The sequence below is a fragment of the Schistocerca nitens genome, chromosome 7 (assembly GCF_023898315.1).
Source record: "Schistocerca nitens isolate TAMUIC-IGC-003100 chromosome 7, iqSchNite1.1, whole genome shotgun sequence".
NCBI lineage: Eukaryota > Metazoa > Arthropoda > Insecta > Orthoptera > Acrididae > Schistocerca > Schistocerca nitens.
The window spans coordinates 506953837-506970466 of NC_064620.1; the positions used below are offsets into that span (position 1 = coordinate 506953837).

Below are 16630 nucleotides of genomic sequence, written 5' to 3' on the forward strand. Positions count from 1 at the left end.
AACTTGCCTGCGAGAGGCAAAGGTCACGAGTTCGAGTCTCGGTCCGGCATACAGTTTTAACCTGACAGGAAGTTTCATATCAGCGCCCATTCCGCTGCAGAGTCAAAATCTCATTCTGTATATACATGTTGTTGTGGTCTTCAGTCCTTAGACTGGTTTGATGCAGCTCTCCATGCTACTCTATCCTGTGCAAGCTTCTTCATCTCCCAGTACCTACTGCAACCTACATCCTTCTGAATCTATTTAGTGTATTCATCTCTTGGTCTCCCCCTACGATTTTTACCCTCCACGCTTCCCTCCAATACTAAATTGGTGATCCCTTGATGTCTCAGAATATGCGCTACCAACCGATCCCTTCTTCTAGTCAAGTTGTACCACAAACTCCTCTCCAGTTCTATTCAATACCTCCTCATTAGTTATGTAATCTACCCATGTAATCTTCAGCATTCTTCTGTAACACCACATCTCGAAAGCTTCTATTCTCTTATTGTCTAAACTATTTATCGTCCACGTTTCACTTCCATACAAGGCTACACTCCATACAAATACTTTCAGAAACGACTTCTTGACACTTAAATCTATACTCGATATTAACAAATTTCTCTTCTTCAGAAACGCTTTCCTTGCCATTGCCAGTCTACATTTTATATCCTTTCTACTTCGACCATCATCAGTTATTTTGCTCCCCAAATAGCAAAACTCCTTTACTACTTTAAGTGTCTCATTTCCTAATCTAATTCCCGCAGCATCATTCGATTTAATTCGACTACATTCCATTATCCTCGTTTTGTTTTTGTTGATGTTCATCTTATATCCTCCTTTCAAGACACTGTCCATTCCGTACAGCTGCTCTTCCAGGTCCTTTGCTGTCTCTGACAGAATTACAATGTCATCGGCGAACCTCAAAGTTTTTATTTCTTCTCCATGGATTTTAATTCCTACTCCGAATTTTTCTTTTGTTTCCTTTACTGCTTGCTCAATATACAGATTGAATAACATCGGGGAGAGGCTAAAACCCTGTCTCACTCCTTTCCCAACCACTGCTTCCCTTTCATGCCCCTCGACTCTTATAACTGCCATCTGGTTTCTGTACAGATTGTAAATAGCCTTTCGCTCCCTGTATTTTACCCCTGCCACCTTCAGAATTTGAAAGAGAGTATTCCAGTTAACGTTGTCAAAAGCTTTCTCTAAGTCTACAAATGCTAGAAACGTAGGTTTGCCTTTTCTTAATCTTTCTTCTAAGATAAGTCGTAAGGTTAGTATTGCCTCACAAAAAAAAAAAAATCTTTCAATTTATACATCGGATATTAATGAAGTGCCAGGCTAAACGTGATACAGGCTAATGTTAGAGAGGGGACGGGAGAATGTTGTGTGATTGCTTAACAAACGGAAAAAAAAGAAAACGTAAGTGGTAGAAGATGGCAACATTAGCTTATTGACTCACAGCAAGAAATTGGATGTATTTGTAAATTTTTTAAAATAATGTTATTGGGTGTGCTGAAGGAACTGATTCGGTTTTTTCGTAAAGACAAGAGGTCAATGAACTGTGCCCCCTGCGTGGCGCAGCTTATTGAAGAGGCAGACAACAACAACAGAGAATGAGTTTATGAATGATTTTGTTTTATGGGTGTACACAGCTGGGATTCTGCGACAGACGCTCAGTAAGTAATGCGACACAAAATTTTATGAAGGTAGGTTGGTTTGTTCAGTATTTCAACACACCATATTATTTCCCACTCTCTTGGCTACAAAACCCTATCTTTCAACATAATTTTTGTTCAGTGTGACGGCCTCACGCCACCTTGCTGAGGGGGCTTGTATGCCCACGTGGTACCACTCTAATGGTCGACATCAGAGCCAAGTCTTCCTGCGTCAATAACCCCCCCCCCCCCCCCCCATTATCCGCGTACTGCTTATCGCGGAGTGCATCCTTCATCGTGCCAAACAGATAAAAGTCGGGTTATGTGAGATCAGCGCTGTAGGGTGGATGAGGGAGAACAGTCCAACGAGGTTTGGTGAGGTCCTCTCGGGTGCGCCTTGCGTTGTCATGGAGAAGGAGAAGTTTGTTTGCGTTTTCTTGGCCATGAATACGCCCGTTCCAACACTGCAGGAGTCGCAGCTGCATGCAGCCGGGAGGCACGGGGGAGATGGGACGGGTTTGCGCGATCTTGTTGCGATGCTGACAGACGCCTCGCCCAACGACTCACCGTGCTTTTGCTCACTTCCAGGCCTCCATACACAATCTGCAAGCGCGTGTGAACACCTGCGGTGCTCCGGTTTTCTACCAAAAAAAACTCGGTGACAGCTCTCTGGTTTGAATGCACCTCTGTTACAGACACCATTCTGAAGGCTACGTATAGGGCCGCCACCTATTGAGACTTCATGAAACTATAGGGTCTTAATCAGGAATATTCCACGATGTCCTCGCATTTTTTCAATCGAAATTGCCCGAGAAAGAAAATGTGTTGCATTACTTACTGAATGCCACTCGTGCATTATTGCTTGACCTATGATGTACTCACGTATTTTTCCACCTCTCTAAATTATACTTGGTTCTTACATTACGTATCGTTTCGAGGTAGCCATTGGCCAGATGATTGTTAAGATACTGTAACTACATTACTAGCCATTAAAATTGCTACACCAAGAAGAAATGCAGGTGATAAACGGGTATTCATTGGACAAATATATTATGCTAGAACTGACAGGTGATTACATTTTCACGCAATTTGGGTGCATAGATCCTGAGAAATCAGTACCCAGAACAACCACCTCTGGCCGTAATAACGGCCGTTATACGGCTGCGCATTGACTCAAAACAGAGCTTTGATGGCGTGTGCAGGTACAGCTGCCCATGCAGCTTCAACACGATACCACATTTCATCGAGAGTAGTGACTGGCGTATTGTGACGAGCCAGTTGCCCGGCCACTATAGACCAGACGTTTTCAGTTGGTGAGAGATCTGGACAATGTGCTGGCGAGGGCAGCAGTCGAACATTTTCTGTATTCAGAAGGGCCCTTACATGCGGTCGTGCGTTATCCTGATGAAATGTAGGGTTTCGCAGGGATCGAATGAAGGGTAGAGCCACGGGTCGTAACACATCTGAAATGTAACGTCCACTGCTCAAAGTGCCGTCGGTACGAACAAGAGATGACCGAGACGTGTAACCAATGGCACGCCATACCGTCACACCGGGTGATACGCAAGTATGGCGATGACAAATACACGCTTCCAATGTGCGTTCACCTCGATGTCGCCAAACACGGATGCGACCATCATGATGCCGTAAACAGAACCTGGATTCATCTGAAAAAATGACGTTTTGCCATTCGTGCACCCAGGTTCGTCGTTGAGTACACCATCGCAGGCGTTCCTGTCTGTGATGCAGCGTCGAGGGTAACCGCAGCCATGGTCTGCGAGCTGATAGTCCATGCTGCTGCAAACGTCGTCGAACTGTTCGTGCAGATGGTTACTGTCTTGCAAACGTCCCCACCTCTTGACTCAGGGATCGAGACTTGGCTGCACGATCCGTTACAGCCATGCGGAGAAGATGCCTGTCATCTCGACTGCTAGTGATAAACGAAGCCGTTGGGATCGAGCACGGCGTTCCGTATTGCCCTCCTGAACGCACCGATTCCATATTCTGCTAACAAGGGAACCTCCCCATCGCACCCCCCTCAGATTTAGTTATAAGTTGGCACAGTTCATAGGCCTTGAAAAACTGAACACAGATCAATCGAGAAAACAGGAAGAAGTTGTGTGGAACTATGAAAAAATAAGCAAAATATACGAACTGAGTAGTCCATGTGCAAGATAGGCAATATTAAGGATAATATGAGCTGAGGAGCACCGTGGTCCCGTGGTTAGCGTGAGCAGCTGTGGAATGAGAGGTCATTGGTTCAAGCCTTCCCTCGCACGAAAATTTTAACTTTTTATTTTCAGTTTATGTGACAAACACTTATGTTTTCATCACTTTTTAGGAGTGATTATCACATCCACAAGAAAACCTAAATCGGGCAAGGTAGAAGAATATTTTTACCCATTCGCCAAGTATACAAGTTAGGTGGGTCGACAACATATTCCTGTCATGTGACGCACATGCCGTCACCAGTGTCGTATAGAATATATCAGACGTGTTTTCCTGTGGAGGAATCGGTTGACCTATGACCTTGCGATCAAATGCTTTCGGTTCCCATTGGAGAAGCACGTCCTTTCGTCGACTAATCGCAAAGCACAGACACTAAACTTATTACAGTGAACAGAAACGTCAATGATCGAACGGACAGATCATAACTTTGTGAAAATAAAGAAAGTATACTTTTCACCCGAGGGAAGACTTGAACCAAGGACCTCTCATTCCACAGCTGCTCACGCTAACCACGGGACCACGGTGCTCCTGAGCTCACATCATCCTTGATGTTGCCTATCTTGCACATGGACTACTCAGTTTGTATATTTTGCTTATTTTTTTCATAGTTCCACACAGCTTCTTCCTGTTTTCTCGATTGATCTGTGCTTAGTTTTTCAAGGCCTATCCACTGTGCCAACTTATAACTAAATCTGAGGGGGGGTGCGATGGGTAGGTTCCCTTGTAAGAGTCATTGGATCTCGACCAACGCGAGCAGCAATGTCGCGATGCGATAAACAGCAATCGCAATAGGCTACAATCCGATCTTTATCAAAGTTGGAAACGTTATGGTACGCATTTATCCTCCTTACACGAGGCATCACAACAACGTTTCACCAGGCAACGCCGGTCAACTGGTGTTTGTGTATGAGAAATCGGTTGGAAACTTCCCTCATGTCAGCACATTATAGGTGTCGCTACCGGCACCAACCTTGTGTGAATGCTCTGAAAAGCTAATCATTTGCACATCACAGCATCTTCTTCCTGTCAGTTAAATTTCGCGTCTGTAGCACGTCATCTTCGTGCTGTAGCAATTTTAATGGCCAGTAGTGTAGTAGCCGTCTTGTTGAAGGCGTACATTACTTTCACAAATGGATCAGTTTCAGGGACGAAGAGAATCAAATAATTAGGAAGAGATGTCTTCTTCCTGTTTTGTTAGTGTTAATCTCATTATTACTGTGGAATGATTTGCGGCAGTTAGTCGCTATGTATCTTTCAAAATTATTTTATTGTCGATAAGGGAGTCCTTGAATTATGGGTAAGACGAGATGACAGGATGTGACCTTTGATGCTAAGAAATACTGGGATTCATCCGCTTTGAAGAGTCGATGATGTAGGCATAGCTTTCGGCAGTCACGTGACTTGGCCAGCCACAATAGACTTATTCGAGAGTACGAGGCAATGATATGGGTACTGCCGGATGTTGCAGATGTAGCGCACACAGTTATTCACGGTTTGCTGCAACTGTATATCGCTCTTGCTACTCTTGTCGGTCGTATTTCATCGCCATACTGCAGGTTCGGCAGAACGTGTGACTGCACAAACTTTCGTTTCACATCGTGTGCAAATATATTTCAAAACTTCTAGAAGGTGTAAAGGCAAGTGTCAGTATTCCTACATGTTGAAACAGTGTTTACTGCCCACTTGAGTTACTCATCCGAAGTCTTACCCTTGAACTTGGTCGTTTACTGACATGCTGTTGGACACCGTTAAGACGAACGAAAAGGAATTGCACATGAAATTTAGAACTAGTAAATTTCTGCTGGGATACTGAAGACAGTCAGTACGTCATCATATTTAGTTTAAGTTGTAGGTTATGCGCTTGGACAATGGCTCTTGGTGAGTGTGGTGTGCATACTGTAAGACCTTCAGTACACACACCATCAGATTATTTGACTTGTCGCTCTAACGAAGTAGGTGAGTGTCAGCAATATGTCCCGTGGTCTTATCGTGGCGTGTTTATCTTCTGCCGTTAGGTCAGACGATAGAAATGCCACTTGCACGCTTAGTGTAGCAGATTGACGGTGACCAACTTTAAACAGAAGTTGATTAATTTTCACACACATTTATTAAAATAATAACAAGCATAAAATTACTTAACTTGGTTCTGGATGCTATTTACAATTGACAATCTGAAGTTCCTTTCGTATTGGTACGTTAATCTTATTCTCACATACATCTCTGATACTTGACAAAAGTGTCTATAACTATCTTCATAGCTTTGTACAGGAATATGGTAATCTTATTAGGCGCAGACTGAAACTTGACTATAGACTGGTACAGACAAATGAAGACTGGTACAGACTGGTGCGGACAAATGCAGACTGACTAATCGGAGGTCTGTACACTCGTTATAATACCTCGCGCGTTCATGTATCACTGCGCGAGTGTGATCTGCGAGGAGAAAAGGTTCTACGTTAGCAGCAATCTCATTGTCTGCGTTACATATTAATACGCGGATCGGCGGAAGCAGAATTTGGTCCGTCTCTATGGCAGCGCCATCTCGTAGTGCGGAGACGGACGAGCGCTGCGTCTGCGCCGTCGTGCTTAGCGGCCCGCGCTCTAGTGGGAAAGTTGCGTACGCGCTGACTACGCGGAACTGTGTACACAACAGTGAGACACTTGAGTAAAGCTGGGGCTAGTCATCATAGCAACGAAATTTACAGGGCAGAATCTACGAAAATGCGGTGACACACAAAGAGAAATAAAGTGAACCGAAGACTGAACCGTGGGGCACTTCTGCGAAAATACACTGATCGGCCAGAACATTATAGCCACCCACCTAACAGCCGGTATGTCTGCCTTTGTCACGGATTTCACAGCGACGCGACGTGGCATGGAAGCAATGAGGTCTTGATCAGTCGCTGGAGGGAGTTGGCATCACATCTGCACACCCAAGTCACCCCTTAAATTCCGGGGAGGGGGGTGATGACCTCTGACGCCACGATCAATCAAATCCCGGATGTGTTCGATCGGGTCCACACCTGGCGAGTTGGGTGCCAGCACAACAATTGGAACTCGCCACTGTGTTCCTCGAACCACTCCATCACACTCCTGGCCTTGTGACAAGACGCATTATCTTGATGAAAAATGCCATTACCGTCGGGAAACATCATCGCCATGGAGGGGTGTATGTGGTCTGCTACCAGAGTACGATACTCTTTGGCCACCACGGTGCCTTGCACGAGCTGCACTGGATCCATGGATGCCCACGTGAATATTCCTTATAGCATAATGAAGCCACCGCCAGCTTGTCTCCGTCTCACAGTACAGGTGTAAAGGAGCTGTTTCCCTGGAAGTTGACGGATTCGCGCCCTCCCATCCGCATGATGAAGAAGATAGTGGGATTCCTCACACCATGCAAGGCTCTGCCACCACAGTCCACCCTTGATCAAACTCAGATAGATCGCGCGCCTTCTCCATTGTACACACGGACAGCACTCACACTGATACTATGTGCACCGTGAGCGAGTCTGACTAGTAGTCATTCCTCGGCAGGTGACGCTGCTACCACATGGACGGGTTTATATCTATGTCGGTGGTCATAATGTTCTGGCTGATCAATGTATGTTTCTAGGAAGACTTTTCGCCCTCACAGACCACACGCTGCTCTCTGGTTCTCAGGTACCTTGTAATTCACAAGCACATTATATGAATATTTTAAGGGGCTCCGGAAAGGCTCAAAATCATGAAAAGTTCAATTTTTACTTTTTTGCGTTTTCTGAATCTGCAGACTATTACCTTTTAATAGATATATAATTTATTCAATTCCGAAGACTACAACTAGTTTTAAATTTTTTTTGAAATGTGTTCTACATGGGCGTGACCCACTGTGGCGCTGTTAAACTGCTGTCAAATGGTGTTATTATTAACGTCCGTGTTCATCGGGTACGTTTTAGTGATGTGAGATAAAGTATGTGTTGCGGCTAACCTGTGATGGTTCAATATATATCGCTGGTGTGATTGTCGATTGTTTCATGTTTATTTACTCTGTCGTTATCTCGAAAATATTCGTAATTAATTCTGTTTCTTGAGTCTCTGTTTTGTTGAAGTATAATAATGAGTAAAAGTAAAGTTATTAGAAATCCTCTGAAGGCTTTTAAGAAAAGGAGAAATGTTGGAAAGCCAAAGGTATGTGTTATTACTGTAAACAATAAAGACGATGAAAATCCCCAACATAGCTTGTGTCCCAAAGAAGAAGACAGTTGGTGTAAATATAACAAAGGATTGCTAACTGGTGAAGACTTCAGAGACTTAGCAGCACCTGAACTGTTGAAAAAGTGTATTCACGAAAAAACTCAAAACTCCAATGAAAGTGTAAATAGTGTTATATGGTCGAGAATCCCCAAGACTGTATTTGTTGGAATAGAAACACTTCACTTTGGTGTGTATGATGCTGTTGCGACTTTCAATGATGGCAACATTGTAAGGTGCAAGGTATTTAGAAATATGGGAATGAAGATAGGTTCTAACATGGTACGAGCGATGCTTGCTTTAGACAAGGAACGCCTTCGGGCTGCAGACAGGGCTGTAAAGAGTCTAGAAATACAAGCAAGACTAAACAGGAGGAGGAACAAGAGGAAGCTGGAGGAGGAGTTTGCAGAGGATGAAGATAATCCATCCTATGGACCTGGAATGCACTAAAAAGTTAATCCAATCTTTGTCGCTCGATTCCCAAAACTTTTATTTTCTCATACTAATTACATGTTTTCTAAGGATCTTCCAAACATATTTGTTTCAAACTTTCAGTAAATGTTACACAATACCTTCTGCATAATTTAACACAGCCTTTTTCCAAAAAAACTGTATATTTTTCAATATATAAATAAAAAATTGCAAAAAAATGTTGTGAATTTTCATTACAATTGAAAAAAATCATCTTTAATAACTGAACTAAAATTTTGTAAAATCCCTGTGTTAAGTTGTAGCCCATATTCCAATAAATAATCTGTAAAAAGTTCAACTTCCTACCTCAAATACTTTGTGAGGAAAGATGTAATTTATAAGCGTTATTTTAACATTGCAAGTATAGGGCGTTCCGGAGCCCCTTAACTGCCTCGGCAATATACCAATTTTGATGGTATCAAATGCATTGCTGATGTTTAATAGTGTGAACACTGTGCCCACGCAGTTATGTGCGACTTAATTCAGCTCATCAGTTGCCTCAATTTGCGCAAATTTTGTGCTATGGTTTTTACGAAAACTGGACTGATCTTTAAGATAAGTGTTGAATTTGCGTAAAATGAAATGATCGTATGGCATTTTTGGGCGGGTGGCCCTCTCTGGGGTTGTTCGGCCGCCTAGAGCAAAACGTTTTGTTTGACGCCACTTCGGTGAGTTGCGTGTCAATGTTGGTGAAGTGATGGTTAGGACAATACAGCACCCATTACCTGGGCGGATAAAATCTCCGACCTGACAGGAGATGGAACGCGGGTCTCCTGCATAAGAGTCAGCGGCGCTGGCCGCTCACCTACGCAAACGCAATATTTTGGGTACAGCAGGTGATCGGTTTATGACTAGATGATTGTGGGTTATCGATTTTTATCAATAGGTCGGAGTATACTCCTTTTCTATTGAAAGGGATATGTTGTGACCTGACGAAACTACTTTTGTCCAGCCATAATTGTGGATTCTGTGATTGCTCTGGCAGAAAGGCTTATAAGACTAAAACACATGAAACATTAGTTCACTTTATTACGTAAATGAATAAAAGATTTATTTAACCTTGACACAGTTCTCTGCCACAGAATTGCTTGAAATTTACAACGGTCACCGACTGTGAAAGAATCACTTGATGCACGGATTAACAAACTGTTGCCTTGCAGTTCAAAATGCAACATTTACGAAAGTGCATTTCATTAGAAATGTCGCTGTCGTATACGTATACTGACTGCTGCAGCGTAGGCCTCAAACTGGGACAGAGCTCTTGTATCGTCGATACTATAAAAGACAGCGCAAGGGCGTCACTGTATTGCGAGGGAGGGCATGTCTTTGGACTGCCTTTCATTGGTTGTTGCGGATGGCAGAGAGCCCTCTGTGGTCTGTGTCTGTGGTAGTGATTCGCGTTGCCGACTTTGGTATGGCACTGCGAACTCCGGCGATGCCACAGGGTGTACCCCATCCACGAGAGAAATATGAAACATGCTTATCAAGGTTGCCATCAGGGACTTTCGTGAATGTGATAATGCTAATACCGTCATTGCCCATCTCTTCAAAAGAGATTATCGTTATTGTTTTCCTTATTGTGTTTATTGTAACGTAGCTATTTGGAAATACGAGGCGTTTTCGGAAAATAAGGTCCGATTAGGCTGCGAAATGGAAGCCGCTGTGAAAATCCGATGGAGCTTTGTCCATTATAATGGTTCAAATGGCTCTGAGCACTATGGGACTCAACTGCTGAGGTCATTAGTCCCCTAGAACTTAGAACTAGTTAAACCTAACTAACCTAAGGACACCACAAACATCCATGCGCGAGGCAGGATTCGAACCTGCGACCGTAGCGGTCTTGCGGTTCCAGACTGCAGCGCCTTTAACCGCACGGCCACTTCGGCCGGCCCCATTATAATGATCCGGGCTGTTATACCGTGGTCGGTTGATGAATTCTGTGTCAATTCCCAACGTTTCGTCCCTGTCTGCGGGAGACATCTTCAAGGGTGTCTGTAGCTCGATCGAAGGTCCGACACGCTGCTGACTGCCGCTAAATTCCGTGTCCGCGCGCTCCCGCGCCGCGGCGTGACGTCACGTGTTTTGAAAACGTCAGTGCAATTGCCCGTTGACCGTTGCCGTCGATCGCCGTTGCCATCACCCAGTAGTGGACGGGAGGTACACATCTTCTTTAACACCGGCATCCATATACCGTTTAATTTTAGGCCCTCCTCCTTATGATTGTAATTATTAGGGTGTTTAGCGATCTCGATTGCCTCCCTGTAGAGCCTTTCGTAATATCCGCTTGTGGCCGCTAGTACGTCTCCTCGAAACGAATATGGTGGTTCCCTGGCTGGAAACCATGCTCCGCAACAGCTGGTTGTTCCGTTTCTCCTCTTCTACAATTGCCCTTGTGCTCTTCCACACGTTTTCAATCGTAAGGAGGAGGGCCTAAAATTAAACGGTATATGGATGCCGGTGTTAAAGAAGATGTGTACCATCCGTCCACTACTGGGTGATGGCAACGGCGATCGACGGCAACGGACAGCGGCCAATTGCACTGACGTTTTCAAAACACGTGACGTCACGCCGCGGCGCGGGAGCGCGCGGACACGGAATTTAGCGGCAGTCAGTAGCGAGCCAGCGGGTGTGTTGGACCTTCCATCGAGCTACAGATCCTCTTGAAGATGTCTCCCGCAGACGGGGACGAAACGTTGGGAATCGACACAGAATTCATCAACCGACCACGGCATAACAGCCCGGAAATTATAATGGACATGACATTTCCGCCCGTGAAAGTCTACATTTTAGTATCCGATGGAGCTTTGCACAGATGTGTAACTGTCGATCGCTTCACGTCACCCTTTTCAGTTCAGAGCGCTAAGTGATCACGTAGAAATGCCTCCCGCCAAGTATGTGGATCTGGTGAGAGATTTCGTCTGAAGCTATGCAGCCCACATAATATAAATGTCATGCGTTTCTTTCTTCAAGACAATTTTCAGCCGCATTCTGCAGGGGCAATGAAGACGCCCCTGAAGCATTTTAGTTCGGAAGTGTTTGATCACCCATAATACAGGCCTTAATTGGCTCCTTGCGTTCGTCATCTTTGCACATATGAACCGCTGGCTACGAAGATATTTTGGCATAAACAACGAAAGGCAGACTAGCTTAGAGAATTGGCGGAAAGCACTGGCGGCAGCTTCCCGTGACGAGGCTCACCTCAACCTCTCGATACCAGCAATATTCTACTGTGTTTCTGTAAAATAGTTAACATATTTCTGTGACAACATTCAGATTTGATTTCATTAATGTAGAGGTACTTCGATACATCGATATGTATATATTGCAATGATATCATTCTTATGTGTATTCTTTCTTTTGTCACTATGATCATTGACGTACTTGTAACTCTGATTTTTGGGCGCGTAAGCGTTTATCGGAGAGTCAAGCTTTGGTCGTCATGTTAAAAAGACGCAAATTGTAGTCAGTTTATGAAATGTGAACTTTAACAGCGAGGAAGATATTTTAGAGTATGTTTTATATTGTGAAGTGATGCTTTGGAACGAGTTACGTGATATTGCAACAAAAGTAATAAAAAAGAAGTGTAACTTAAATTCGGAGTGCTGATTACTTTTTTACATCACCATTGTCATAACTTTGCAAAAGTTTAATCTTCAAGAATGGTTTATGAAACACATCTATAAAACTTTTGAATATCGCAGAATAACACCTAGGCCTCTTTGCATACGAGCTTGGAATCATCACTACCTAGATTTTCGACGATTGAGCCATTAGTTCACAATGAGACCAGCGTGTGAAACACGAAAAGATGAGTGCCTAGTTTATCCATTATTTCAAGAAATGACTTTATTAACTGTGCTCTAATGACACCTGCCACATAATATAACTTTGTTGTTGCCCGAAAATGCAATATTTAGCAGCGTGAGCAACACTACAATCACAATTAATTTTTGACCTTTGTTGTGGTAGGGTTGTTAGAACCCGAGCTACAGAACTTCGGATCTCGTATCGTTGAATACAGTCGAATGAGCATGCCTCATTTAGGCATTGCAGACATATTGCCCTTCCAAGTTTCAACAGGTTTCTGAATTCTTCGTAGCGTTCCGTGACCGTGTTTGACTTGACATACCTGTTGTTCAACGTTTCACGTAATTCTGCATTTTGCGCTGTTCGTGTAGGAATATGTTGTTGTTGAGCATACTGAGCTTATCAACAAGTTTCTGAATTTTGCCTCCATTGTTGATTCACAGATTATTTGACACCACTCGGTTATTGGGGACTTAATTTTAGAGAGAGACGGTTAACATGATTAACGTTCCTACAAGCTGTGTGAAGCAATTTGAGCTCTGAGGGCTGGGAGGAATAGACCACGGATGTTGCGACGTCCAATTAGAAGTCTGGAGCTCAAGTTTTACCGATATCTCACACACCGCTTCTCTTCTCTAGCGTATTTACATCTATAAGAATGTGACGGTATGCAGTGAGGTGTGTGGGGTGTAATGGAAGAACGCTCGTGTTGGTGAAACTGAATAATCTTCTTGTTGTGTACAAAGTGTGTACATTTACAACGATGTACTCGTATTACACGCGAGTGAATGTAATTTCTATAGGTACGATGTTAATGCGCTAACTTTTTGCAGCTGACGGAACTATTCTCACTTAGCTGGAAGGTCATATGATAATGGTAAGTACAGGCATATCACTGAGTTGTCGCATCGTGAACCTTTTCAATCGGACAGTAAAAACTGTACTGTCCTTTAGGTCTTTCCGACAAACCAAGTCTCTTTTTCTGTGGTGTAAATTTGGAAATTTGTCGTAAGTTCTTATGGGACCAAACTGCTGAGGTCATCGGTCCCTAGGCTTACACGCTACTTAATCTAACTTAAACTGAGTTACGCTCAGGGCAAAAGACACACTCATGCCCGAGGGAGCACTCGAAGCTCCGACTGGGGGAGTCGCGCGAACCGTGACAAGGCGCCTTACACCGCGCGGCTACCCCGCGTGGCTCTGTCGTGTAAGATGAATAACATATAGAATACATATATAACTCACATTTACACTATAAAATTGTATCTTTTTGCAGGTGCCAGCTCTGCACAGGTGACATGTTCTGATGAGTGCCTAGAGCTGGCAAAACAGGCTAATTCTGAAGAAGACCCCCTTACGTGTGGTTTGTATATTACTCTTACATTTATCTGAACACCTGTTTTCAGTCAATTGAGAATAATAGCATTCTAAAAGTTTCACGATTTTTGATGGCCATAATCTTTTCACTTCTTGATCACTCATGCATCTATCATTATGGGCATCTGAATTTGTTGATTCTTACAAAAGTATCAAAAATTTAGTGTTAGGCTTTGAAAGTGCTTTTGATTTACCATTCTTAGAATGAAAAAGTATAAATGTTTACTTTATTTTAAGTTTATATTCTATTTTTGATTGATGGTTATGTAAGTCTGCACACTTGGAATACTATTAATTAAAGAACACATTCACAATTACTGAAACGGAAAAAATGCCCTTGAAATTGATGAGATACATATTTTGCAAAAGAGGAAAGTATTGACTCGTACGAAAGGAATATTTTAGAACTTCGGCTATCGACAGGAAAAATTTAATGAAAATAAAGTAAGCGCAACAACATATATCTACACATGTATTCCAGTCATTTAATGTGGTCATGAAACATTAAAACCAATCTCCATGATGAAGTACCAACATGTAATGAACACTCACTGTCATTTCAGTGTCCGATGTTTCACTGCGTTCTGTCATTTAGACTGCGATGGTAGGCAGCTTTTGATGCCCTCGTGGGTAGTATTGTTTGCAGTAGGAATTAATAGAAACAATTTTGTATTTTAATATTTGAACATGTGGGGCACTCGGCACTAGATAGCTGGACGGAATATTTTAGCCACTTCTCACTGCCATACTTGCTTTTGTTGGATTAATTATACTTTACGTCTGAAATTACTTTTAGTATTCTTACCTACGTACCATATAACTGGCCTCAGCCAAATATCTTGTAAAACGTTTTGTTTTTCTTGGACAGATGACATAGTTGCTGAATATACGAAGGCTGGCTGCGAAGACCATTGTCTGCTGTATCAGGTAAGATTAAGAAACGGACGAAATAAATCTTTCTTCATGCAATAAAATACCAACAGCCGTATGTATTGTAGAAGTTGGTTCAAATGGCTCTGAGCACTATGGGACTTAACATCTGTGGTCATCAGTCCCCTAGAACTTAGAACTACTTAAACCTAACTAACCTAAGGACATCGCACACATCCATGCCCGAGGCAGGATTCGAACCTGCGACCGTAGCGGTCACGCGGTTCCAGACTGAAGCGCCTAGAACCGCACGGCCGGCTTTTTAAGAACTTCTTATGTGCTACCAGTTTCGGCATTACATTGATGCCATCTTGAGGCCCCACACGTCATAGTCGTAAAATCGCTATACACGGAAGGAGCCATATAACTGGATCCGTGAATCAAATCGTTATGCAACAGCTCTTAGTGGGCAGGCTGTTGATAAATGATTGCATCAAGAAATACATGCCAGCCGTTGTCCCACATTCCATAATGGATCAACAAAGACGAAACAAATCTTTGTTGTGGAGCAGCACGAGAGTGGTAGGACTGGGTAGATTACATGCACAACGTTTTGTAATATATGTTACAAACCCCTTATAATATAAAATTCAAACTCGCAGCCAAACTGACGAATGAGATAAAAATTTAAGTTAAAAAAATGTTTCGTCACAGGTAAAGTTCTTGAACAGCATAATAACGTATAATAATTGTTGTGTCTATTTCATACAGCATAGACACAATGAGGTAGCTAGGTGCACGCTAAACGAACGCAGACGGGCTTGAAGTTCTGGAACATGAGACTTATTAATGAATAAGAGGAAAAGTACGTAGATGCGTTTAATACTTATCTTTATTCTCTTGTTGGAATACATCTCTCTTGAATATTAGTACGCTATTAGCACTGATACAATTGGCGCCTTGCTAGGTAGTAGCTATGGACTAAACTGAAGGCTATTCTATCTGTCTCTCGGCAATGGAGAGGAAAGCTTCGTACGTCTGGTCGCAAGCTATGTCGTCCGTACAACTGGGGCGAGATCTAGTCCGTGTCTTGTGACCGGCCATGTGGTGGCGCTAGGATTGCGATTACACAGTGGCGACACGCGGGTCCGACATGTACTACAGGACCGCGGCCGATTTAAGTTACCACCTAGCAAGTGTGGTGTCTAGCGGTGACACCACATTCCTCCCCCGCAAATCGGCGAACGGTCGTGAGATAAGGCTTCCGCCCGCCGTGGGGAGGACCCCATGTTGACGTATGCGATGAGGTGGGGAGCCTAACAACAGGCGAGGCTGTGCCACCCGCACCCGGCCATTCGGTCCGAGGGGAGCTAGAAAACGCCTGCAAACCTAGTCCAGGGTGCACGTCAACATGAGGTGTACGCGCACGTAATGAGACAAGAGGGGCCGAAGGATCGACCTCCATGTGGTCGGAGCACCCGACGGGCGAAGACATCTGGTCCGGAGCGGGCAAGAGGTCCATGGCGGAGGACGGCTGGTCACGGGAAGCGAGCGGCGGCGCGTGACCCAGGGAGGCGCCAGGCGGCTGCAGCGAAGCGTCCACTGCGGGCGGCGCCGGCGGCAGCTGCGGCGGCGGCGCGACGCCATGAGGCAAAATGGAAGGCAGCGTCGGTAACACCTGGGGATGAGGCGAGCCAGTAGATGGGTCCCCAAGGCGCTGACCTGACGGCACCGTCGCTGAAAGCAGACGGGAGCGGCAGAACCCAGGCGACGACAGAGGCGCAGCTGATTGAGATGCCGACGCACCTCACCAGAGGCCCCCAATACCAAATACATCGCGCGGCCGAGGCAGCGAAGAATGCGCCCTGCGAGCCAACGCTGTGAACCGCGATAGGGGCGATAATAGACAACGTCGCCAGGAGCAAAAACGGGAGTCCGCCGCTGCACAGGAACCTGATGCGGCGGATGCAGCAAAGACATCAGGGTGCGATGAGATCGACCAT

At 44.3% G+C, this 16630-nt stretch overlaps 1 protein-coding gene across 1 annotated transcript in view; it reads left to right on the forward strand.

Moving 5' to 3' along the window:
• Positions 1 to 16630, forward strand: part of LOC126194945 (uncharacterized) — a 41679-nt gene that overhangs the window by 15102 nt on the left and 9947 nt on the right. Inside the window, exons 2-3 of the mRNA XM_049933333.1 lie at positions 13657 to 13743; positions 14626 to 14684. Coding sequence (XP_049789290.1) covers positions 13657 to 13743; positions 14626 to 14684 — 146 coding nt within the window. The remainder of the gene's footprint in view (positions 1 to 13656; positions 13744 to 14625; positions 14685 to 16630) is intronic.